This window comes from Dermacentor albipictus, chromosome 1, assembly GCF_038994185.2.
Source record: "Dermacentor albipictus isolate Rhodes 1998 colony chromosome 1, USDA_Dalb.pri_finalv2, whole genome shotgun sequence".
NCBI classification, from domain to species: Eukaryota; Metazoa; Arthropoda; class Arachnida; order Ixodida; family Ixodidae; genus Dermacentor; species Dermacentor albipictus.
In genome coordinates, this window is record NC_091821.1 from 30,751,107 (window position 1) to 30,777,217 (window position 26,111).

Below are 26,111 nucleotides of genomic sequence, written 5' to 3' on the forward strand. Positions count from 1 at the left end.
TGAATACTTAACCAAAAGAAAAATGTTCAAAATGATTTCAGTAAGGCAGAACTAGTGCAGCTCTTGCTTTTGGGACGCCAGGAATCTAGCAAAATGAATAGGCCACGTGACAGCATGCAGCTGGACGCGCCACAATTGCTCTAAAGCAGTGCGGTCGTCTAGGTTTCTTTCAAGCATGACAAAACAGGCAGAAAAGGGTGCGACGAACCATACGCGGACAAAAGATACGCCGATTCGAGAAGCTTTGACCCCACCTGACCTTCTTTCGCCTAATCAATAACCCCAATTCGTTCTGCTTCTCTCAAGTTTATAAACAAGGTAGGTTCGTTGGCAAACATGAGCCTTCTCACCCACCACAATGCTTTGCTCAAGCAGCATCTGCAGAAAGAGCCGTGCAAAACGCTCATGGCTTCGCGTCTGCGTCAATTTACGAAGCTGGCTGTACAAAAAGAAACTATTAAGTTTGTAGTTGTATAGTAAAGGAACGTTCTACTGGCTTACAAACAGCTGCCTGAACGGAGTGCTCAAAAAGAAAGGGAGAATAATCTAAGAAAGTATAGAGAACCAGCGTACAACTTGCGATGCATAAAGTATTTACAACACCGACTAACAATGGTATTTACTGAAATATTTCCCCTCCCAAATTGGAGACAGTATTATTGCATGCATGAATAGGATAACAAGCCAATCATTGTAGATATAACGAGATTCCAGAAATTGGCGGGGCATTTGCAGACCCATCTTTGTTCACGGAACAGTGGTGAGGCATTTTTCAAGTGTGCGCGCTACTGCCCACCTGCCAAGTACGTTCGCGATGTCTTGGCATATGTAGACCTGCGCGAGACTCGCCCGTCTCCCCTCGCGAGACGAGTAGGACAGGTGCACATGCTGAATACGGGAAAGAAATACTTTGCAGAATGAAATTGAATTTTGTCAAAACACCAGAGCTCTGGATTGCAGGTTACAGCGTGCACAGGGGCGCTCTGCCAGATTTTAAAGCGAAGCTTTCTGTGCCTCCTCCCTCACTTTTTCCAATTCTGCTGCTGCTGCTGTCACTGGCTTGCCAGCCGCGTCGGTGGGTGGTTTGAGAGCGTGCATAATGAACACGAGAGGGACGCGGGGAAGGCGTGTGCGAGTCCTTTTAGCGAGAACTTCGTGGGCATCGCTACAATACTCTTTGGCCGTCACAATGCCCACTGAAACACCCTGGCCATCGACACAATGCCCTCTGGAAGACTAATTACGCGTTAGCCCCCTTCTGCCCACCCCCACCCACCGCAAAAGTAGTGCAGAAGGTGCAGCACTTACTTTTTTGTACTCACATGCAACAGCGCAGAGGAGAGACAGTATGGTACTAAGGGGAGACAAGGGAATGCTTAAAGCCAACACCCAGACGAAATGTCATCACAGTTCCCACACTTTGCCAGGAAATTGTTGTTGTCATTCAATAGCCTTTACCACAGCTGCACCCTCGCCGAGCAAAGGGGTTCGGCGACGGTATAGGCACAGCTATTGAATGGGAACAATACTAAATTGCTCTGCTCGTGGTAGTTTGAGGGCGAGCGTAGTTGGGTCGAAAATGACTTGTCTACCGCATGCATAAAATACCTCGATTTTGAATATATCTTCCTCATTACCCGTCAAACTGCTATTATAAGCAACTGCAGTAAGACAAAGACCGACATCAGATTATGACAACGACAACTCATGGTGCTGTCCACCAGAGGGGAATCGTTGTTATATTTGTTCTTTCTTTTGAGCGGTCATAGGCCCCACTCGCTCACCCGCTCATAAAAACAAAGAAAAAAAAAACCCCGAGATCTGGATTCGCTTCGGTTGCACTTTCACGACAGCAGGCAAAGAAAGACTTTTCGTACTTGGAAACTTAAGGTTTTCGTGTAATTCTGCACATGTGAAATTTCGTGGTGTCGCCTATACGTTTAGAAAGCTATTATGCAAGTACTTTTATATCTGCCGTTAATCCAAGCTATTTAAAATTTGAGTGAGCACTCCAGTTCAGAAATATGAGCATTGTGAACTTCTTGAAAATGCCAATTAAAACTTTTTTTCTCTCTCTGTTTCTCTGTGCATAAAAGAAAAGACAGACTCGCAAGTACCTCTGTATCTTATACAATCAGGAAGGGCCACGTCTCTTTACAAATGAACGTCCAAGCAAACAAACAAAAAAGAAAGCATCGACAAATAAATTCACTTACACGCAGTTACCAGCCCACCTTTGCCCCATTTGATTTGATATCAGCCCATGTTTCTGGAAATAAATTTCCAGTGAAACTACCCGTAAACACAGAAAATGGCTTAGAGGTAGCGTAAAATAAATAGCTTTGAAAGTAATACACACACATAGTTTAAAAGAATATTTGTTTTTATGCCTTGAAACCGAAACCGAAATTGACATAACTCAACCCGACGGGTGTCGCCGCTATCGCCGCTACGTCATTTCCTGCGTCTCGCGGCGGGCCGCCTGGAGCACATGTGTGTGTTCTCCGTGACATTCTTGAAGTTGTGAGTAATTAGATTGTTTTTTGCTGCGTTTAGGTTGTACCACCTCGTTGTTTTCGTGTACTTTTGTGCTCATCGACGCGAAGTGAGCGTCCGGAGTGAAGGCGACGCGATTATGCGTGAGAAAGAAGGGCACCAGCGGCCTACGACATCGGTGTTTCTTTGTGACAGTGTGTTTACTACGCCTACGACGGCCGTCATTCGTGGCGAAGGGGAAAACATCTTCCATTCGCCCTGAACAGTGATGAAGTGGACGTTTTGTTTTTCGGTGGAATGCATCGTCAACATGGTCCATCCACTACGTAAACGAAACGGCGTGCCCAGAGTACAGATCGTGACAGCGCTCCGCCTTCAAACCGAGGGCCTTTTGCAAGGCGCATGAACTGCTCATATAAAAGGTACGTACGTAGCCACGTTCAGCGTCGCGTTTTTTATGGTGCGTCATTGTGGTAGTAATTTTCGCGTAATTTATTTAAAGGACAGCGCAAGGTGTGTTGGATGCGAGTGTAGTATATGTACTACAGGCGTAGCCTATGGGCACCGAATGTGAAAAAGAAAAAAAAAATGAATGTTTCATTGTTCACGTGCCCTCAGCTAGAGTTGTAGAGAATTAAGTACTGCTACGCGTCAGTATTCGGCGCAGGCAGGGAAATAATACTTTGGTTTGGCTAATTGGTTCTTTCTGTTACCAAAGATGGGCGCAGACTTATACCGGTGTCACACGGCCACTTTCGAGCACGATTGAGCGCGTTCTGGATCGAAATTTTCGACCGCGATTGGCTCCCGTCCACCGATTGTGCAACGAGGCCAAACGCGTCCAGAAATTCGATTCCAGTCAGGATCGATCGCGGCCAAAAGTGTGCAGTGTGACAACCGTATTAAATGTCGCTTGTGTACTTTCACTCAATTGTTATTATTATTTTTTTTTTGTCGGAGGTCCCGTGGTAGGTAATGGCGCAGGCAGCTTGCAATGCTTGTGGTTTCATGACTAGAACTAATGCAAAACAAAAGAACCACGACCATCCCGGCTATGTACTTATCAATCGCTTTAAGTTGTGCTCGTTTGTTATAGAAGCTGTCGTGCTGTTGCGGATGAATGCGTGGTTGCGCTATTTGTTTATAAATTTATCTTTTTGTATAAATAAGCACACCGAGCCTAATCAATTTTTTTCTCGTCCTTGTACTCGTTTCTTGGTTTCACGCAGGCGTGCTTATTATTACTACTATTTGTTTTCTTGTTGTATGACTGAACCCTGCCTAAGGCGTCCTGTCAGTTGTCAACAGTATTTGTGAAATGAATTGCACTTAGCGTCCTACGGTTATTGTACGCTTCACTACCTTATTTTAATGTCTAGTTATAAAGTGTATGGTTATTGTAACTATTCTTGGCCTTTATATATGTATTTATTAAGCTGGTAAATGCTTAATTGTATTTGCAGTTTTGAGAGGTTCTTTTATTGAGTCGTCAATCTCGAATGGTATTAATGGTGGGTTGTTTTCTTGTGCCCATGCAGTTGCAGTCAGCATGAAGCAATTGCAGTCAGCATGAAGCAATTGCATGGGAACCGACTGGCTGTCTTGGGCCTACACGTTGCTGAAAAGACAGTGAAGACGTCTGACCCGACAGGTATACTTTTTTCATCACAATTGGCCTACATATTTTTTTCACCGGAGGATGAAGACCTCCCCCAGTGAGCTCCAATTACCCCTGTCTTGCGCTAGCTGATTCGAAGTGAACCTACAAAATTTTTTGACTTCATCGTAGTCTACTTCTCTACCGTCCTTGACTACCCTTCTCTGCTCTTGGCATCCATTCTGTTACTCAAATGTGCCACCGGTTATCTGCCCTATGCATTACATGGTTGAAGAAGGCACTTGGGCTAGTTGGTGCTCATTGCAGACTTGAGACATCAATAACTAGCGTGAAAAAGACAACATCAAGAAGCACATAAGAAAGAAGTCTAGACTTCGACTGAAATTTTTTCTACACAGAAACATGGAATGCACAGAATGTCGACAGACAGAAACAACACAGGAGCTATCGGAACAAATTTATGAACAGGTTAATTTCACTTACGAACATTCTTGGTAAGAGCCAGGGACGGGTGCTTACACACCTATTCCCCACTTTTTTGATGCAAAGTGGTTCATATATTCCCCTATGTACCTGCTTCTGGAGCTGCCTGAGCACACAATTGCTTTGAAACTGCAAGGTGCATGAGCACGTATGGCGATGATTGGCCATGTGGCCACCAAGGCACTCAAAGCTGCCCTATGTGTCCTCAAGCCAAACAGGTCGGTGTTTAAACGACTGCTTGGGGGAACAAAGATAGGGCAGCTGTCATGGCTGGTGGCCATCTGGCCAATCATTGCTGTAAGTGCTCATGCACTGAGCAGTTTCAAAGCACTCATCTGCCCACGCGGCTCTAGAGGCAGGTCGACATGAAAATATTCGAAGCACTTTGCATCGAAAAGCGGGTGATAAGTGTGTAAGCACCCCTTCCCTTGCTCTCGCCAAAAAAGAGTGTTCGTATCTCGAAATGAACCTGCCCATCGATTGGCTCCAATACCTCCTGTGTCAGGCAGGCAAAAGGAAAGATAAATGTTGCTTCCATGCGTTGAGGTCGCATCCCCTGAATCCTATGTTTCTGTGTAGCCAAAATTTCAGTTGAAGCCTAGAGTTCTGTCCTGTGTGCTTCTAGCTGTCGTCCATTGTCTTTTTCGTGCTAGTTAATGATGTCTCACGTCTGCACTACATGGCCTGACCAGCTCCCTTTTTTTACTCTTTATGTCAGCTAGGATGTCAGCTCCTTCATCTACTTTCTGAACCACGCTGCTGTCTTCCTGTTTCTGCTGCCATCAGGATAGGAGTGGACATGACAAATGAAACTGAATGTCATTTAGACAGAGGAGCAGTGAGACTTCCTGTGCTTTAGCTTTTGCTGTTGTACATAATAGTTGAAATTGCACCAACACATCTTTTCCACCTTGTGATTTTCCCATAGCTGTGGCAAATAAATATATAGGCCTTAAGAAACTAGAAATGCAGTTTGCCTAAGAAAGAGAACACTCTTGCACCTAAAGGTAATGTGTATGATGCTCTGACTCCTTTGATGCATGTGCCTTGAGAGGTGTTGACGTTGTTCTTCATTTCTTTCTCAGTAAGCTTTACTTGATGGGTCTGACTTTGTATAAAGAAATAAGTTCTAAAGAAACCATAATACCTAACAGGCAGAATTGTCGAGGTTGAAAGTCAAGTTTTCTTTCATGACATATTTTTTTCAGGCTGTACTAGTTGATCCATGATGTTCGACAGACAGCGCAGACTTGTACAAGGGACGTCAAAAGTGGCGAGAAATGGAACAAATGCTATCGCCTCTTTCTCCATCCTTTGTCGAGTTCACATTGTCTAACGTCATCGACCAATACCAACTAGCCCGTTTGCGTACCTGTACTAGTTGAGCCATTTATACTATGGTACTCTAAACCAAATGTGATAAATTCAAAATTGGTGCCTTTTCTATCTTTGTACAAATACCTGTTTCATAAAACAGTTTAAAGTGTTATGGTTGATGTCATGTTTCGACACCACCATAACCTCATAAAATATCTTCATGGATGCAAAAGGTGCCTCTTGTGCAAGTTCCGTTCTAGCCTGACACGGAAAACAAACCTGGCAGAAGGTAGAGCACATGCTCTTTTGTAAACAAAACGCATGATTGCATTTTCTTGGCAGTTATTGCAATGTTTTCTGATGTTTATCTGCATGAACATTAATTATCTCAGCTGCTAAAGACATATCACTAGACACTGTGAGCAGAAAAAAGTGATTGTGCAGTACTGTTGAAGTCATGCAACATTATGTTTAAGCAAACTGGCAGGGATGCTAGCTGTTAAAAAGAAAAAGCTGACTTCTAGAAAAATTTGCAATCCTAAATGTGGAATTGAAATTCACTATGCTTATAAGCTACAAAAAATTTCCAGGATGATCAGACTAGTTACACTGGCCATTTGCTGATTCAATAAGGTTCACTGAAGCTTGTTTTAAATTCACACTGTTTTTATGCAGGGTGATGATTTTCAGTCTTGTGGAATTTTTAAATATAGTCCTGTTGCATATAGCATAATTCTAGTCCTTGAGCAGGAATATTCAAACACGCAGATATATCTAGCACAAGAAATCGAAACATATTAAACTAATTAAAAAGAATTATTATCTTTCGAATGAATTACATTATAGCTAATATAACTGAAAAGAAAGGGGCTTAACCAAGAAACGCGATGTTTATTAATCATATCCTAAGAAGCCAGCAAACACTGACACCAAGGACAAGTTAGGGTAAATTACTTGTGATTAACAAATGAAATAAAGAAATGAAAAAATGGCTGTGGCTTAGCTAAGGTTAAGCCCAGGATGCGAAGCATACTAGCCTTTATTTTAACGCGACAGCGTTAAGGAGCTCGTGTCGCAGAAAAGCCGGTGTCGTCGGCGTCGGCTCAGGCGTGCGGCGCTTGCTCAGGCGCACATTTCGTTGTCGCGCCGAACGCTGCGTTGCTCGACGCGCACCGCGTCCGATGCGGGGCGCGACGCCGCGAGCGACGGCGGGAGTTGGAGCGCCGGTTCTCCTCTGTCGTGACGTCACGGTGTCACGTGATTTCATGGTCACCGCCGCGCCTGAGGAGCTGGGTTGAGCCCTCGTAATATGCTTCGCATAACGTCGGCTCAGGCGTGCGGCGCTTGCTCAGGCGCACATTTCGTTGTCGCGCCGAACGCTGCGTTGCTCGACGCGCACCGCGTCCGATGCGGGGCGCGACGCCGCGAGCGACGGCGGGAGTTGGAGCGCCGGTTCTCCTCTGTCGTGACGTCACGGTGTCACGTGATTTCATGGTCACCGCCGCGCCTGAGGAGCTGGGTTGAGCCCTCGTAATATGCTTCGCATAATAAATTAATGGAAATGAAAGTGGATGAAAAAACAGCTTGCTGCAGGTGGGGAACGAACCCATGTCTTTGCATTACGCGTTAGATGCTTTACCAATTGAGCTACTGCGGGCGCTGTTTCCCCATCACTTTCTTGGGTATTTATGCTTCCTAGTAGAACGCTGGGAGTGTTTGCCAGCGCCACCACATATCTGGGGCACATATTGTAATTTACGAATCATAGCCAGTGAGATTACAAGGTGTATCTACTTGGAATTGATTTCCAGAATGGCGTCAGTTTGGAGATATGCACCATCAAACTTGCCAGAAAAATGCACTGTTGTTCCACTTACTTTTTTAACAAAATTTACTTTTATACACTGAGGCACAAAAGTGGGTTGTGCACTGATGCACAACCCACTACTTTACCAGTAGTACTGAAAACATTTTGGCTCTTTATCATTAATGCACTGATGTTTAAGCTATAGAATGTCACTTGCCCCATCTTCCTATCTCTTCACGTTCCGAAGTAATTGAGCAATGCATGGCATCCAGTGGTGATGTCCGGTTGAAACAGTGGGCTGTAATTGCATTTCTCACTGCGGATGGTTCTGCGCCCTTCAACATTCATTGCCATCTGAAAGCAGTTTACGGGGATGCCTGTGTTGAAATCAGCACTGTGCGTAGGTGGGCAAGTACTGAGAAACATCAAAATCCAGCTGCATCAAATGTCCAGGATCAGCACCGAACTAGACAGCCCACAATGGCTTCTTATGAGGATCATCAACATCAGGCAGACGAGTTGAATCGGGTCAATCGTAGGATCAAGCAACACCAGATTGCAGCAACACTCGCTATTTCCATTGGTTCAGTGAACCACATAATTAAAAACCTCCTGGGTTACAAGAATTGAACTTGTTGGCTATGCTTCGACTTTCTCATGTCAGTCATCAGTTACCGTGACACCCTACAAGCGCAAGTCTTCTTGTAACGCAGGTCTTTAATGATCTGGTTCACTGAGGCAATGGAAATGGCAAGTGTTGCAATCTGGTGTTGCTTGATTCTGCGATTGCACCGAGTCAACTCATCTGCTGATGTTCATGACCCTCATCAGAAGCCATTGTGGGCCATCCATTTCGGTGCTGATCCGGGAGATTTGATGTGGTAGGATTTTGGTCTTTCACAGTCCTTGCCCACCTCTGCACAGTGCTGACGTCAACACAGGCATTCCTGTAAACTGCAGTCAAATGGCCATGAATGTTGATATGCGCACAACCTTCCCCAGTCAGAAATTCAATTACAGCCTGTTGTTTCAACTGGACGTCACCACTGGATGCCATGAATTGCTCGATTACTCTGGAACGAGAAGGGATAGGAAGGCGAGGCAAGTGACATTCGATAGCTTAAGCATAAGTGCATCAATGATAAAAAGTTCAAAATGTTTGCTGTAATATTGGCAAAGTAGTGGGCTTGGAGGCAATAATTTCTGAATTGCCCTCATATAGTTGTGTAGCCTGTCTCTCCTACATTCATGATGTGGCAGATTAAATGCCTTATTCTTTCGAAATAACGATTTCCTGGTAGTAAGCACTATCTGTGCTTGTTTTCTTTAACCTGCTCTTCATGTGATCTTGAAATATTAAAGTGAATGATGCAGGGAAGCGCTGCTAGTCATGTTTCGTGTACTTTTCCTGACATTAAATTGCAACAAATCATTTTGCAGGTAAAAAATAAGCAGATGGCTACAGTGATCAATGAAGAAATGGCTTCATCTATGATGGCTCGCCTTAGGACATTGGAATGGAGCTACAAAAAGGCATCATCATCCTCGCCTGTGCCCTGGAACTTTGGTTTGAATGAGACTGTTCTTCAATGTAGAACGGCCGCAAGACTTGTCACCACAAGGCATAGTGCAAGCTCAAAATATTGTACAGGAGGCTAGAATAAATGACCCTCCATGCAGTCACTCTGTATCTGTGATAAATGGGACCATTTCACGCAGAACACTCACAAGTGATAATGTGTTTTCTCTCAAAGTTGCTATGCAGTGCGTTTGTAAACACATTACCTATTGTATGCACACCATACATAACATTTCTGTGTGCTAGCCTAACTGTAGACTTAGAAACAAACAATGAAGTGCATATGTACCCGCTTCCACATGCCGTACTTCAAGGGCTATTATATTGCTCATTACACCCGATAGGTGAAGGGGTAATATATTCCTGATCACACCCTTACACCCCATGGGTCGAAGGGTAATATGTTGTTCAAAACACCCTCAAGGGATAGGGTGTTATTGGAATATAGAATAACCATCATAAGGGTGTAATTCCCTATAAAACCCAGCTTTTTCAAGGGTGCTAGGGGGTTAGTTATAGACATCGAAAAAAACCCTTAGGGGTGTAAATTATTTTACAGTGTACTGCGCGCTAAGCACTGAGATGCTGACGTTATCGTCCATAGCGGATGACCACGCTACAGTGCGTGATCATGAAAGCCGCGCTCTTGTTGCTCATTACCCTTTGCTTACTTAAAGTGAAAACAGATGATGTCTGTCTTCTGAATGACGTCGGTTGTTTGTTCTCTTTTTGCTCCTGGCCATCCTTATTAAAAGTGTAGAAGACCGAACACTGAGGCATGTCAGGGGTTAGAAAAGAAGCAAGTGTGCGACGAAAACGAATGCCATCGAAGATTTAAAACAAAAGAAAAAACGCACGAACACGCACATTTGATGTTTCCAGGACACGGAGAAGTGCTGAGAACGCCAGCTCTCAAAATTAATTACAGCCTGCGAAGTAAGGAGGTGTGCGCACGATCTTTGGGCCCCGTCGCGAACAACACTAGAATTGCGTCGATTAGACGCTGACGGTGACGTACGTGCACGCGCGTGCACAAGTCGCTCGCAGGGCAATCTCTTGTCTCGGCTTGGCTGTAGAAAAGTGTGCTAGAAGGGGGCTAGTGCGTTCAGGGTCGTCACGCGTCATCCATTGCCGCCAGGCGGAAAGGTCCGGCACTTGGATGCCAGCCCACGTGAAAGCAGCGCCGCCGCCAACAGCCGTCGATCCGTCGCTCATTCCTGCTATTGTCAGTCGCGCTGGTTGTATGCCGCTAGCGCGTACGTCGAGGCTTGTGTTGTTTGGGGTTCTTTTTTTTTTGTAGTTTACGGCAGCTCGAACGACGCATTGTTTAAAATAAAGGCTTGATTTTCCCTGAAGTATTCTGGTTTGAATTATGTATACACAGTGGTTGTCATCGCTATGTAAAGAGCTGAAGCCATCTAATTAATTACTGAATTACTTAACTAATTTTAATTCTACAATTTTGATATAGTTCAAGTAATTAAAGCTTATGACAATTTAATGATTAATTATTTTTAAAAAAATATGTTGGTTTGTATTACTCATATTACCTAAATAATTGAGTAATTAAGTAAGAACATTTAAATCAATTGCTTTTGCTGTATCCAATAGATTGTTGATCCTGTTACTTTTAGAAATGAAATAGCCAGTCTCTTTACATAATATTCATGCACTCTTTGAGTGATATCTGCATACCAAGGAGTAGGTTTTCACTGATACATTTTTTTCATGTGTGACATGTAATTGTAAGAATTGCATGCGCATTTCCGCAGTTGTTCTCGGTGCATTTCCAAAAAGTTCTCGAACGGATCTTGGCGGAGCCAGGATCCGTTAGACAACTTCGGTATAGTCAGACAATCATCTGGATCAAATGATCATCACACACCAACGCCGTGCCTGATTGTTGTAAGCTGCTCGTCATTTTATGACCTCGCAAAAGCAGTCAGCTCGAGCGCTGCGGAGCTTGATGAAGAAATGAGCTCTCTTCTAGAATTTTGTGATGGCTCCCTCCGAGAAGCGAGACTTAACGATTTGAACAATGCTGTCGAGGCCGAGACGTGTTAGCACTGACGTGTTAGCAATTAAAATGCAGGTTCTTACGCGCGATGCATGCAAAGCGCCATAGCGCATCGGAAGCAGTGCATGGTGCGACAGACCATCTTCTGGTGGCGCCATCTCGTGGCTTTCCACATCAAGTGCGGCAGCCGTGGGTCCTCCCTGAACACACTACATCATATTCTACGTCGTAGTGCACTGTAGTTATAGTTCTAGCGTTGCTAATGCCACTGTAAAGTCGGTCCTCCTACAAAGCTAGTCTAACAGCAGAGAAACGAGTACAAACGATGCAGGTAGACTTGAATAGAATGCCATTTTGACTTGAATGTTTTGAACAGAATGCCTGCTTTTTTAGTACACTGAAACGCAGAACTTGAAACTCAACGAAATACTCCCGTTCTTGTTCTTTTTCTTTTTTGCATGTTATGACGTGGTTGATGCGCAAAAACAAGCCAGCGCACAGGACTGTAAGACTGGCTATGTACCGAGTGTGGCAGGATGTTAGGCGCGAACATTTGAAATATGTCGGCATCTTTCGCACATCGTCCCATCCGCATTTTTTTTTTTCTGCTCATACACACTAAATGCCATGTCAACTGGCGGGTACTCGAAACTTGTCATTTATTCCGCCACACAGAAGAATAATACAAAAGAACCATGCCCGCTGTGGTTGTTTAGTGGCTAAGGCGTTGCGCTGCTAAGCCATGAAGCCGCGGCGGCACACTTCGATTGGGGCGAAATGCAAAAGCACACGTCTACCGTGTATTTTGTGCGCCTAAAAGAACCCAAGATGGTTAACATTAATCCGGAGTCCTCCTACTATGGCCCACCTCATGTTTAAGTCGTGCTTTTGGTACGTAAAAACTAGGAATTTGTATTATGCGAAAGCATCAAATGGCCCATTTAGCGAAAAAGCCGGCGTTCGTCTGTAGCACTGAAACGGCAGCTGAATCCCTATTGGCTGCGACGCCACATCACGAGCACGTCACGTCACGAGCGGGAGAAAGGGAACACCCAGTGCTTCATAAGCGCGCCAGGTGTTGCATGGGGGAAGAGGGCATCGCCGCGACGCTATGTCACCCTCGCTCTCGGAAACCGGCGGATGGCTTGTATGCCTCTCCCTCTCTCTCTCTCTCTCTCTCTCTCTCTCTCTCACCCCCAATGGGCTTAGCTGCTGTGCGCGCCTGCTGGCCTTGGTGGCCGCTGCTGCTTCCTGGTCTCTCGTAGCACACGACGTCGGAGGCATACGGCGTTAGCACTGCAGACTGCTGCTGCTTGCTGGCTCGGAAAGCACGTTCCGCTATGGTACATTACTCGCAGCGCAAAACTCGAAGGAATGCTCAGCGGCGTTGAAGTGGACATTAATGCTTTCGCATTCACAACTCAAAAGGGGTGCTTAGGTGTCCTCTGATTTTACTTTAGTTAAGTGAACCAGAAAGCATACGTAGGCATAACATTATCATTTACTTTTTTGTGTTTATTTGTGCTTTATTGCGGTTAATGTCCGTCACTTTCGTACACGTGCCTTTTCTTTCAATTCCACTTATTTCGAGTAAATGAAAATAATCTACATCCTTTCCCGCTCCAGACGCTAGAGAAAAGATGGATAAGTCTCGTGTTTATAACTGCGTAGTTCCGCTATTATTCTGATCTCGCCTTGGCTGTGCAGGTTTAACCACTAGCGAGAACAAATATGTTTTAATTCACGTATCCGCCCAATCCCGGCACCCTTCTTGTTTCAGATTAAACAACATCTGTGATGGAAAAAAAAACACGAATAAAGCTGCTTTGTCAAATTACATCGTTATATAGACCGTTTTTCGTAGGCGCCGCCATATTGTGAACGCAGTGGCGCCGCCTGTGAGCAGCGCCATACTGGCTTGGGTGAAAGCGGTCTTTTGCATGGCAGGTATACGCTCGGCGGTAGGTTCTGGCGTTTGTTTTCGTGGTCGTGCGGTCTGTTTAGTATGACGCGCGTCTTCTACATGGTAAACGGTTCTGTGAGACTTGCTGAAGTGGTTTAAGGCGTCATGGCCGGAATTTCTGCTGGCGTTGAGGTGGACGGAACACGCAGCGCGATGTGTGCGTGCATATTTGAGTCTACAATCAGCCTCGGAGATCAATTGTGTATTTCCGAATGTTCCAATCAGTAATGTGACCTTATTACAGTATTATCCTCTATTTCTAAGCTGCGGTTTAGGAGCCATGAAACATACGCGACGATCGTAACAGCGTGGGTACTATTCTACTACGATAGGAGCTGTGCTATTATACTTTGTCAAGCGTTCAAACTATTCGCTGCAGGTTACATTGCCTGACTACTTGGTTTGATGGATGAGGTTTCCACCCATGAATAAAATAGTTTTGGGTAGTAATAGCAGCATACCTTATACAGTCTGAATTAAGCTTGTCCAGCGAAGCGACCGTTTACGAACTGCGCGAGCGTCCTAAGCAGTAGTAGGTGCTGGATTACAAATATCCGTGTTCTATATAGCGCATGGCCCAAGCATACGGCATCAGCAGTTATATATTTATAAATGTTGTGCGACGTTAGCCCGTTTTCTCTTGCTTTTTAAAGAGGATGATAAACGAATTTTTTTTTTCGGTTGTGTTCGTTCAGTTCTCTACGACGTACTCACCCGTATTACGGAAATTTTGCGCTCAAAAATAGCCATCGCTTTCTTTTTATGCGAACCATCTCATATATTATGGCTGTATACAGGCCAAAAAGCCAATGCCGAAGCACACAGCTTATACATGTATCGTGCTGGCTCACCAACCGCAGTGATCGCTGTGTTGAGCAGCGCCACGGGCCTCATGCAGCAAGGCTAGCGTAGACATATGGTAATTTCAAACATACTACACTTGAAATGCGTGAGAAAGAACGATGCCAGTGTATCACAAATATCTGATAGCGCCTGCCTCTTAGACGTTTCGTGGTTGCCTTAGGTTGGCCGTGCACGAGCATGCGCTCTTATGTTTTACTCCCTACGCCAATCGATCAGACAGTGAGCTGATTTACCATTTAATGCTGCTAATACAGATACGCCGGTTTTCTTTGTTGAATTAAAATCGATATAAGCAAAATAGTAAACAACACATACACGCACCACGGCTGATAAGGCGCGTACACCGCGGCCGATTGTGCGCGTCACATTTTTGCCCCCCTAAGACATATTTCTGCCTACAGCAGTTACCGATGCACCGAAAGGCTTGCTTGACGACCTTATATGAACGAACATGGCGTAAATTTCACAAAGCAAGATCTGAAACATCTCGAAACCGTTCCGGAGCACGCGACAGACATACTTTCAAGCAGCGCCGCGCCGGATCGCCCAAGCCAGAGAGGAGGAAAGGCTCTCCGCGCGCCCTATCCTCCTCGCCTGATGAAACGGTCTATAGAAGCTACAGAAATCTTCCTTAGATATATGTACGCCTAACCTGTGGCGTAACGTAAAGGGTATCCTGTTCCCAGGCTGTACTGCTCTACCGAAAGTTTCAAAATGGCCTTAAACGTTATGTACAGCCATCACACTACATAGAAGCATACTCAAGCACACAGCATTGCAATTTGACAAAAACAAAAACACGTGCTCAAAACATGAGCACGTCCGCACTCTCGCGTGCACCCCGAGTGCTGCCTTAAGTACAAAGCGGCTGCGTGCTTGGTGCTTACGACTCAATTACTGCTGCGGGACAGGAAATTAGCGCGGGCTTTACGTCCGGTAGCTATCCGATTCCGTTTCTTGTCCTTCAACAGTGTGGCTTATCTCGCACTCATTAGCCTGATTGTCACCGCCAGTCGACCTGCCATTTTGGGCACAGGAGGCGGTTGCAGGAGTTGAAGTAGGGACTGACCCAGCTGATCAATAGTTCAAATGCGAACGGCCACCCGAGAGCCCGGCCATCTTAATTAAGACTGGGACTGCATTACGTCTAATCCTTCCGCAACTGACCCTCTGAGTGTGCGTCTATTGATTGTGAGCAGTCCGCGCGCGCGCGCAAGCTGCGTCACATAAATGCACATGCCATTTTTTTTATCGTATACACCTTTTCATCGGGCGACGAGGAAAGAGCACGCGGCGAGCCTTTCATCCTGTCTGGCTTGGGCGATCCAGCGGCGCTGCTTGCAAGTATCGCTGTCGCGTGCTGCGGAACAATTTAGCGATGTTTTAGATCGTACTTTGTGAAATTTGCGCGATTTCCGTTCATATAAGGTCGTCGGGGAAGCCTTTCGGTACATGGGTAACTATAGTACGCGGAGATATCTCTTGGGGGCGCATACGTGTGACGCGCATTATCAGCCGTGGTGTGTATATGTGTTGGGAACTATTTTGCGTATATCGGTTTGAATTCAACAAATAGAACCGGTGTCTCTGTATTACCAGCATGAAATGGTAAATCTGCTCACTATCTGATCGCTTGGCGTTAGGACTAAAACGTGTGTTTCGTGTGCCCCCCCCCCCCCTATGTAATACCCTCTCCAAGAGGGCCTTTAGGGTATTTGAATAAATAAATAAATAAATAAATAAATAAGAGCGCATGCTCGTGTACGGCCAACCTAAGGCAACTGCGAAACATCTAAGCGACAGGAGCTGTCAAATGTGTGTGATATCCGGAATCGTTCTCCCGCATTTCGAGTCTAGTAGGCTTGAAATCCCTATATGTCTGCGCTAGCCCCCTGCATGAGGCCGATGGCGCTTCTCATCACAGCGATCACTGCGGTTGGTGAACCAGCATGATACATATATAAGCTATGTGATTCGGCATTGCCTTTTTGCCCTGTAACGCCACAGTATGTGAGTGGGATCGCATAAAAAGAATGCGATGGCTATTCTTGAGTACTACCCGCCGTGGTTGCTCAGTGGCTATGGTGTTGGGCTGCTTAGCACGAGGTCGCGGGATCGGATCCCGGCCACGGCGGCCGCATATCGATGGGGGCGAAATGCGAAAACACCCGTGTGCTTAGATTTAGGTGCACGTTAAAGATCCCCAGGTGGTCGAAATTTTCGGAGTCCTCCACTACGGCGTGCCTCATGATCAGAAAGTGGTTTTGGCACGTAAAACCCCATAATTATTTCTTGAGTACAAAATTTCCGTATTATGTGTGAGTGCGTCATATAGAACGGAACGAACACAACCAAAAACAAAAAATTCAGTCATCTTGCTCTTTCTGGAAAAAGAAAGAAAAACGGGCTAACGCCGCAATACGACCTCGCATAGTTACGCCGCACAACGTTTATAGATCTATAAACGTTGATGCCGTGCACTTGGACCATGCGCTATATAGAAGAAAGATATCTGTAATCCAGCACCTATAGACGGCTTAGCACGCTCTCGCAGTTCGTCAACGGTCGCTTTGCTGTAAGGTATGCTGTTAGTACTATCCAAAACTATTTTATTCCTGGGTGGAAACGTCATCAACCGAACCAAGTCGTCACGTAATGTAATCTGCAGCTAACAGTTTGAATGCTTGTCAAGGTATAACAGTACAGCTGCTATCGTAGCAGAACGGTACCTAAGCTTTTACAATCGTTGCGTATGTTTCATTGTTCCTAAACCACACCTTAGAACTAAGGGATAATACTGCAATCAGGTCGCGTTAGTGAATGGAACATCCAGAAGTGCACAATTGATCTCCGAGACTCATCGTAGGCTCAAACATGCGCGCGCACATCGCGCTTCGTGCTCCATCCGCCTCAACGCCAGCAGTAAGTCCGGCCGGGCCAATTTAAACCCCTTCAGTATGTCTCACAGAACCGTTTACCACGTAGAAGACGCCACGTCATACTAAATAGACTGGACGAGTGCGAAAACAAACACCAGAAACTTCCGCTGAGCGTATACCTGCCATGGAAGACGGAGCGATCGCCCAAGCCAGCATGCCGACTGCCAGTAGATGGCGCCACTGCGTAGCAATATGGTTTGCAATAGGGATTAGTAAGAGGTGATTGGAGGATTGGTGGAGGAAAAGTAGGGAAACGACAAAAAACGGAGACGTACAAAAGCATAGTTCGCAATAAGGGATCAAAAAATTTGGTTGTGGGAGTTCATAGCGTTTTCTTTTTTATTGTTTAACCTAGGTAGGACCTTAGGCGTAATAGCAAGGGCTTGGTGGCACAACCCACCGCCCCATTCCAAAGGGGACGCTGATAACATCCATTCGTCCATCCATGGTGGCGTCCATGAATAAATGGTCTACAGGGCAACTCAGCTCGCGGATGTAATATCGCAGCTCAGGAGAGCTTTTGAAAAACAAATTCACCCGTAGCAGGGGGCAAGCATAGCAAAGCAAGGGTTTGGAAAGGAAATATCGTTTACCTTAATGTTTGACGCAGCGCGAAAGCGCATGCAGGTGCCTTCGTGCAACAAGAGTTAAGGAAACAGCTTAAACATTAATTAAAAGAAAGGGACTTCCGAAAAATGGACCACAATACGAAGGCTGAGGCATGCATATGATGGTGCAAGGTCTCCTGTGTTGCTTATCCACGAACATAAATTGGTTCAAAGTCCTTACAAATGCATGAAATCTGGGAGGCAGCAGTCAGAACTTTAGCCGAAGCCGTTTGCGTGATTTTTCTGTATACTGCAGACCTTGCTTGACGGAACGTAGCCTTTAGTCCAACAGTCTTCCACCGGAACACCCCATCCTTAACCAGATGATAAATATCACGTAATGGACTTCGGCACATTCCGATAGCCCCCAACATCTGTCATTAAGTCATGAACTTTGTAGTGCAAGAATACTCAATTGTACAGCTGGCATAGTCTCAAAGCGGAAGCCAGCCATGCAGTCAGTAGCGGTTCACGCTCGTTTCTATTAAGGCTTTTCATCCATTGTTGTTTACATTCAAGTCTCAGGTGTAAACGCGTGGTATACTAATCAATGGAGTACGTTCCGGCATAGGCAGCGCAGCACCGCAATCGGACAAAGATGGGCCAAAATTTCGTGTGCAGTTTTCGGACTTGAGTTGGTGTTTCCTCTATTTATGTAGAACAGCGGCGCTAGCCTGGTATGCTTGGCAGGCAATTGTTCCGCCTAGAACACTCGAGCGTTCCATAGAATAGCAAAGAAACCGCAATGTAACGTTTTCTACAGTGTTTAAGACACATTGGCTTGAAATTATATGTGACTTCTCTGTCCGTGTGTCTGCCTCTCCTTACACGAATTATCTGTCGTGCCTAGCAGCGACACATATTTAGTGGTTTCCTTGCTTTCTAGACCACCACTGAGGGTGCAACAGAGCCCCCTCCACACTTTTTCCTTATAGAACTTAAGCACTATTGGTGGGGGCAAACCTGTTGAACAAATGCTCACTTGTGTCATATAACAGCAACGCCTATGCCTATTTTTTCACTCCGTTCGTAAACGTATCATTATGTCTCGATGGTATGGCTTTTGCCACGAGGTTTCACTGCCACTAGCTGCGCGCGTGACCGAGGAGTTCTACCGACCTTGTCGAAACGTCCATGCTTCCAAGCTCAACATGCATAGTGCGACGGTTCTGCGACAGGAAAGAGGGCTGCATGCAGGTGGCAAGTGAGCACGCGTCTCCTCCTCTACCCCAGTCGTGGCTGCGTATGGCTGTTCGCACAGCTGAGCGCATACTCGGGCCACGCGACGTATTTGCAGGTAACCTGCAACGGGTGCAAAGACATGGCGAGCTGGGACGGCTGATCGCTTCACGCGCACTTTTTTCCGCGCGCCTAGAGTTGGAGGTCACGTATCTCAAGAATTGAACACGCGTTGACGCGAGAGAGAGCCCGAAACGTTCGCTCTCCGAGGTCGGTGCTCTTCATAACGCCAGCGTAATGACAGCCTTTGTTCACGTTCACCGAGTGAGATCAGTTCGTGTTCGCTTGTGTACGCCTGTCACTATGCTTGTTAATTTAATGAGTAAGAGGGTTTAGTGCAATTTATACAGCCGATAAAACTACGAACCTTGCTTCGTATTGCTGTCTAATGCTTTGCTATCAGTACGACTGCGACTTTTTTTCTCACTCCTTTTCATTCATCCCTCACTATCTCACCTGGAGTAGGGTGCCAGACCTGCCACTAGGTTTCTCCAGATATAAACTTTCTCTCTCTCTCTCTTTCTCTGCGACTGTCGCGATGTGTTTTATATGCTGGGTTCCGGTGGTGTGCAACGCGCGTTTTCTCGTCGCAGTGGACGCCGCTGGAATCCGTGACGTACTGCGGCTGGACGTGGCCAACGGAGGCCAGCTGGGACGCGGAGCGCGAGGAGTGCGTGTTCGCCTCGTCGGGCCGCAAGCTTTACTACTTGCTGGTCACCGTGGCGCTCTTCTTCCTGCCCGTGGCCATCATGCTGACCGCTTACTCCCTCATCGTGTGGCGCTTGTGGATCACACAGATGCCCGGAGAGCGCAGCGCTGCGAACATCAACGCCCAGTGCCGCGCAAAAAAGAAGGTAACGTCCTTGCGCGCTGCTTGGCTGTGCGGAGAAAGACAAAGAGTTTGGGTGTTTAGAAGCCGCCGCCGTGGCTGATTGTGACCACGTGAGCTACGCTCGACCACCGGCTGCGGTTTTAAAGTGGCATAAAGAGCATCACTAAATCTCTTCAGATTAGTGAAGCATTCCCTCAAGACTCGGTTTCCCAGTAGTTCGCTACTAGCAGTCGGAGAAGGAAAGCCAATGTTCGTCTATTTGGATTTGGCACCCCAATAGCAGCACCGGTATGCCAGTGTGACGCCATGGAGTTCAACGGGATCAACAGTGGTAGAAAGATCGCTGGAGCATAATAGTTTGGTTGCGCTCCAGCGACATCCTCTTGTTCGACCGTGGTTGATCACTTAATTCCTCCATCCTCGTGACCACTGTATTGTATAGATTTCAAGGTATTTTTACGTGTTTGCGCCGTTACCCCTACGCCCCACCCCCCTCTTTTCTTTTTTCTTTTTTTTTTTGCGTAGTAGGGGAATGCCCTTGCCAGAAAAAGGTTTTAAAATTCCCTAGGTTGATTCTTTGATTCCTTTGGAATGGATTTAATTATCGATTAACTACTCCCAAACAAAACGCTATCAAAATCCATGAAGTCAGTGGAAAGTTGTGCGGGAAGCGGTGGTGGCATGCAACCCTCTTTCGTTGTTGCCTTTTTTTAAAATTTAGTACACCTCTGCCCACGCTAAGACTGGCGTTATCAATGTCGCAGCAATATAATTTAGCAATGCAGCTTAACCAAACTTCCCTCCTTTCATACTTACTAATCCACGTCAAAACAACAGAAGACACAGATGTAGAAGGTCGCCGGATGATGTCCGATCTTCCTTCGAAAGATATCATCATCAGGCAAAAATACAGAAGGGCTCGAGAACTTGCTTTTATACCCTTCTGTCGTTGTTTTGGCGCTGATTAACAAGTATGCATTCTTTCCATCTCTTCCATCTTTCCACCTTACTGCAATTTGTTCCTTTCTTCGACGTCCCTTTAAGGCCGATACTATACGAAGGATGAGAAGTCCCTGATGTCATATATTATTACGGCGGTTGTCACAGTGCCGAAACAACAAATGTCCGTCACATCAATAATTATCAATAATTATCATTATCTATATATATATATATATATATATATATATATATATATATATATATATATATATATATATATATATATATATAATTATAATAATTATCAGTAATCGGCAGCACGTAAAGCAGCCTCTACGACGTGTAGTCTCAGCACACCAAGCAACGTTTAATTTGCTGGTTCGAACAAGCTGGCTGCTTGCTGTCGCTTCACTACGCGGTTATCGAACGACTATTGAGAACTCGTTAACTACAGAAAATTTTTACCCTAGTAAAACCCTTCTTTTTTTCTTGCGAAGGCTGTGCTTCTTTTTTCGAGGGGGGGGGGGGCGCATTGCAATGTCCGTGAGCGAAAGGCCACGTCGGCACTGCTGTCGTGGAAACACTGATGGCGTCTGTGGACGACTCTAGCCATCTTACTGCAGTATAGGAATAATTTATTCCCTGCTCCTGGCTGTGAACCGTGCTTCAGCTTGAATCCACACGTGCCTCAGCACACGATGCGATGCCGGACGCATGATTTTACTGCTTTCTGTTTCACTTTTACATTATTGAATGCATCGCACGGCTCTATGGGCCATGGTAACAGAGTTGCCCATATACGGGGTGTGTGTTGCAGTTACTATGGGCCTAGCGTTAAAAAAGAAAGACAGAAAAAAGGAAAATGGATTAGGTGTACCCTACGCGGATCTAGCCAACTCAGTATCGTTCACTCTCCTCTTGAGCAGCTCAAAGCCTTCTTTTTCTTAAATTTCAGCTGGAGTAACTCGTTAAAAAAAACAATTAACTTTTAAAGTATTAATCTAAGCGCGTAGGCTTCAAATCAGAAGTTGCAGAGCCTACTAATAATTATGCACTTGGTCGCTTATCATGAAAAGAGCGACTCTGGTTTTAATTATTCAAGGCTCTGAAGAACGAGCGCGGTATCGTAATAAAGTGCCGTATAACTAGCTGCTCACGCGCCGCAGCATTTGTTCAGTTTTACAGGTTTGGAAACAATTATCTACGTTGCACCCACACCCAACGTACGAATAAGCACAAGCGAAAAGGTTGATTGAGAGCGGACGGCAACGACTGCTATATCGGATACATCGCCATCTGCCTCAAAGATCGCTTCGCCCTTTATGGAGCCTTTCAGAAGCAAACATGCTGACAGCTTCAAGAGTTTTCATGCACTATTTATTGCCATAATCACATCGTTACTATTGAACCGATGCTTCAGCAGGCGTAATATTTTGGCAGCAGTAGAAGCCAACGTAGTTGCCTTCGGCCCATCCCTGTTGCATATATATCATAGGAAGTCACCAAACAACGAAACCAAAGTCAACGCAGGGGGAAATTACGTGTACTGACTAACTGAAATAAAGAAATGATACATTAATGCAACGGAAAGTGGATGAAAAAACAATTTGCCGCAGGTAGGGAACGATCCCATGTCTTCGCATTACGCGTGTGATGCGCTACCAATTGAGCTACCGCGGCACGGTCTTCCCATCCACTTTCTGGGGTATTAATTTGTCAGTACGATAACTTACCCTGGGATCATATATATATATACACTTGTACGTGCGTGTGTGTGTGCGCGTCTAAGTTCATACACTGTTTCACTGAGGTTCCAGCTATAAGCTGCGAACATTTTCCCCTTCGTTAAATAGAACGGCGTCCTCCATAAGAAAATACTTGGCGGTCCCTACGTGGGACTAGCCGCGTGGCGCGGGGTCTCCCCTCCGTCTTCTCTGGACCGAAATAAAGTAATTACACTCACTCTGCCATGCAAAGAAACGGAGTTCCATATATTTGAACTCTTTCTTCTAAATTTTAAGTTCACGTAACAATAACTATGTGGAATTGTCTCCAAAATAAATAGCCGTGGTTATGGGAACAGTTTTTCACATACAAGTACCTATTATCTGGAACATTCTTCTATGAACCAGCGACAGGAACCATCTTTAAGTGTTCATACGCGTTTCCTTCGCGTACCTGGGCGTCGTTCGACATGCTCAATCATGGTCCCAGTTACGGATGTGTGGAACATCCTTTCTGGGTACAGCATCGATCACTCGTATAAGGCATGTTTGATGAGCTAGGGCACTAACGTCGCTGCACGCAAGTGCCTAGTCACGTTGTGCTGTTTCAATTCTCGCGCGCTTTCTATTGAGCCTGGAATAAATATTTTACCACAACAGCCAACATCAAGGAGGTAGATCTCATTTGGATATGTTTCTTTCCGATCCTCAACTTCTAAATTGAAGAACTTGTAATTAAATACGTACTTGAAAAGGTAGATGTAACTATTGCTGCTAATTTTCGTCAGCGCAGGGTAAAAAAAAAAGAATATTGAGTCGCTCAAGAGGGCAGTAAACAATACTGAGGTGGTAGCCTTCGCGTAGCACGCTCTGGTTCATCTAGATATTGGTATAAGTTACCTGAAACAACGTGTATAATTTGGAAGTCATTTATACCAAGTCTTCTATTTCCCAGTTTAAAATAACACGGCCATCTAGATTATTAAATTACCATGTATGGTTAACATATACGACTATTGCCAGAGATAAGGCTGCGGCAAGCGAGAAATTATTGTAATCGTCACGTACAGCTGTCGATTCGCCACCTATTTTCAGTATACCGTTTATGATGTACCGTTGGTATGCATTATTGTTGATAAGAAAAAAAGTTACATTCTTGTGTTTTACGTGCCAAAACTACGATCTGATTATGAGGCACGCCGTAGTGGCAAACTCCGGAAATTTCGACCACCTGGAGTTCTTTAACGTGCACCTAAATATAAGTACACGGGTGTTTTCGAATTTCGCCCCCATCGAAATGCGGCCGCCGCAGCTTGGATTCGATCCCGCGACCTCGTGCTTAGGAGCCAAACTCTATAGCCACTAAGCAACCATGGTGGGTGATGGTTGACAAGAACTCGTAAATTATAAAGAGTGAAAATGCGTACATGCTATATGAAGAAACTTTGTTCTAAGCAATAAGAGCGTATAAAAGTAACGCATACACAAAACACGAAAAGCACAAAATATAGGATACGAAATGCCGCGTTGCAGGTGGCTGGTATGGCTTCAATTCTAGCGGCGTGCTTACATTGAGACACCAGGCTCCTGTTTCCTGCGTTGTCCCCTGTGGTCGATCACGTGCTCAAACGACCGATGCTGCAAAAACAACGCCTAAGAATCGACATTCACGAAGCGAAAACGTCTAGCACTGCCAATACAAGTTATGCCACAGCGACGTGGCAGTCATGGAATGAGAGAAAGAGGGAGAAATAAGATGGAGAACGTAGGCACGTTAACCAGAAGGTTGGCTGTCCCACACTGGGGTGTGTCGTTCTTTTTGTGTTGTTTTTACTGAAATGAATAATAGGAGAGGTTGGCGCCTTTATGGCGGCACTGGCTACTCCTTGTCACTCAGCGAAGGAAACAAATATGCGCAAAAAGAGAGACTAACGTCACGAAATATGGCACCGAGTAAGACACCAGATGTATAAAAACAATACAGTCCAACAGTACTTGAATCACAAAGTTTTTGCTTGAGTTCGGTACACATACGCATATATACAGCCAAATATTTTAGAATGCAAGTAATTACACTGCAAAACACAGAATACAAGTAACTACACACAGCATAAAAAAAAACTATCGCCACCTATATCAATTTTGGCCACAGAACAACATTTATATCACTCATTTAGCTTATTAGGATAAAGGGAAATTCAGTGTTTCCCGAAAATTATTGTATCCTAAAAAAACTTTTTGCAAGCAAGAACTGCTTTTTTCTCAAGGCCCGCTGTTGGCCATGGGCCAAGTATCTTTTTTAGAGTGAATGTTCTTCTATCTAAAAGTAACAAATTTGCTTGTACTACCCTTTCTGGTGAATCATATTTAGTGCACTCGAAGAGAGAAGATTATGCATATTTTCGCCTAGATGACCACAGGAACACTATGGACTAGAGGCACGTTTTATCCTGTATAAAAAGTGCTGCGTAAATGCAGTAACAAGCCGCAGGCGGTGCACAAATGTTTCGAATTTTCTGTTTTCTCTCAGATTTGACGGAATCGATGATAGGTTTATACATGGGTCTATAAAGTACATCCGACTTCTTAGATTGCCGGTCAAACCAGGCAGTTTTGCTGAGACAACAGAATATCTGACTCAGGAGAAAACGGACCTGGCTGCGCAAAAGAGGAATAATGATTCTCTCTTCATTACAAAAAAACATTAGTGTTACCAGGAAGATTGCAGTTACCGGGTATCCACTGAAATGCAATTACGTGATTCATTGCGCTTGCTTTTGTGTGTTTTTTGACCGTTTTATACAATGGCAGTGTGTTCAAAGAATGTTTCTTAGTGCTTTGTAGTAATGCGAGAGAGGCTGCGAATCGCTATAAATAGCCGATTTTTGTAAATTTTTTTACCGATGTTATGAAAGGCAAAGTACACAGAATTCCAAACAGTCCTGCCACCGTGGAAGATGCCTCTCGGAATCATTTAAATGTTTGCTTTTGCGCCAAATATGGAATGACGAATGCTGAAGCAAAGAAATGTTTATGACATGAACCGTCTCTGTACACGCTAAAGTACTGCGGATATAATGAGTAAATTTGGAATAGTGCCAGTTGATGTGCGGCTACCATGAACAAGGGCCCTATAACGTAAAACTATTCCAATATGTTTCTATTCCAATTTCCTGACGTCAAATTTGCGTAACCACCGACGCAAGCACCGGGTGGTCACTCATAGGGTTGTCTGAACAGACCAATCAAACGCTCTCCTCGTTCATAGGAGGTACCTGTTGTTTGCTTGAAAAACGAATAACATTGCCTACACTGAGCGGCTTGTTGTATCTAATTGGCTGACAAGAGGCGAGGAGAACGCTCAAGTGGAGAGGGATTCACTAGGGCAGAGCCAGTGCACTGAAAACCGATAACCGGATGAAGAGGGTGGTGCCGGCGTTTGCTATTGGTCGGCTTTCCCTTACTTAGCTTGTGGTGGCTGGTCAAAAATCGCGGCGGCATGCAACGGAAGCTTAACAATGAAGCTAAAATTGACCCTCAGCAAAGAAGAGTTGGCAGAATGAGGTAGTAAACGTGTCGAAAGTGCTTAAAAACGTTACACGGTCACGCAAGAAGTTTTATTATACGCAAATACACCCATGCTCTCCGGCAGGTGCGAATAGCCAGCGTCTCAGCGATCGGCG

The 26,111-nt window shown here is 45.2% G+C and overlaps 1 protein-coding gene and 1 long non-coding RNA gene across 5 annotated transcripts in view; both read left to right on the forward strand.

The window, feature by feature from the left end:
- The window catches only part of LOC135906061 (QRFP-like peptide receptor), a 748,894-nt gene that overhangs the window by 314,829 nt on the left and 407,954 nt on the right, over positions 1–26,111 (forward strand). For all 3 annotated transcript variants that reach the window (XM_065437209.2, XM_065437210.2, XM_070539825.1), the window contains exon 3: positions 19,524–19,784. In XM_065437209.2, coding sequence (XP_065293281.2) covers positions 19,524–19,784 — 261 coding nt within the window. The remainder of the gene's footprint in view (positions 1–19,523; positions 19,785–26,111) is intronic.
- On the forward strand, positions 2,493–6,308 carry LOC135906060 (uncharacterized). Of its 2 annotated transcripts, XR_011515021.1 has the most exons (3): positions 2,493–2,918; positions 4,035–4,147; positions 5,806–6,308. It is a non-coding gene; the product is annotated as an uncharacterized lncRNA (long non-coding RNA). The 2 variants fall into 2 exon arrangements; XR_010565612.2 differs by lacking the exon at positions 5,806–6,308 and having other exon boundaries at positions 4,035–4,150.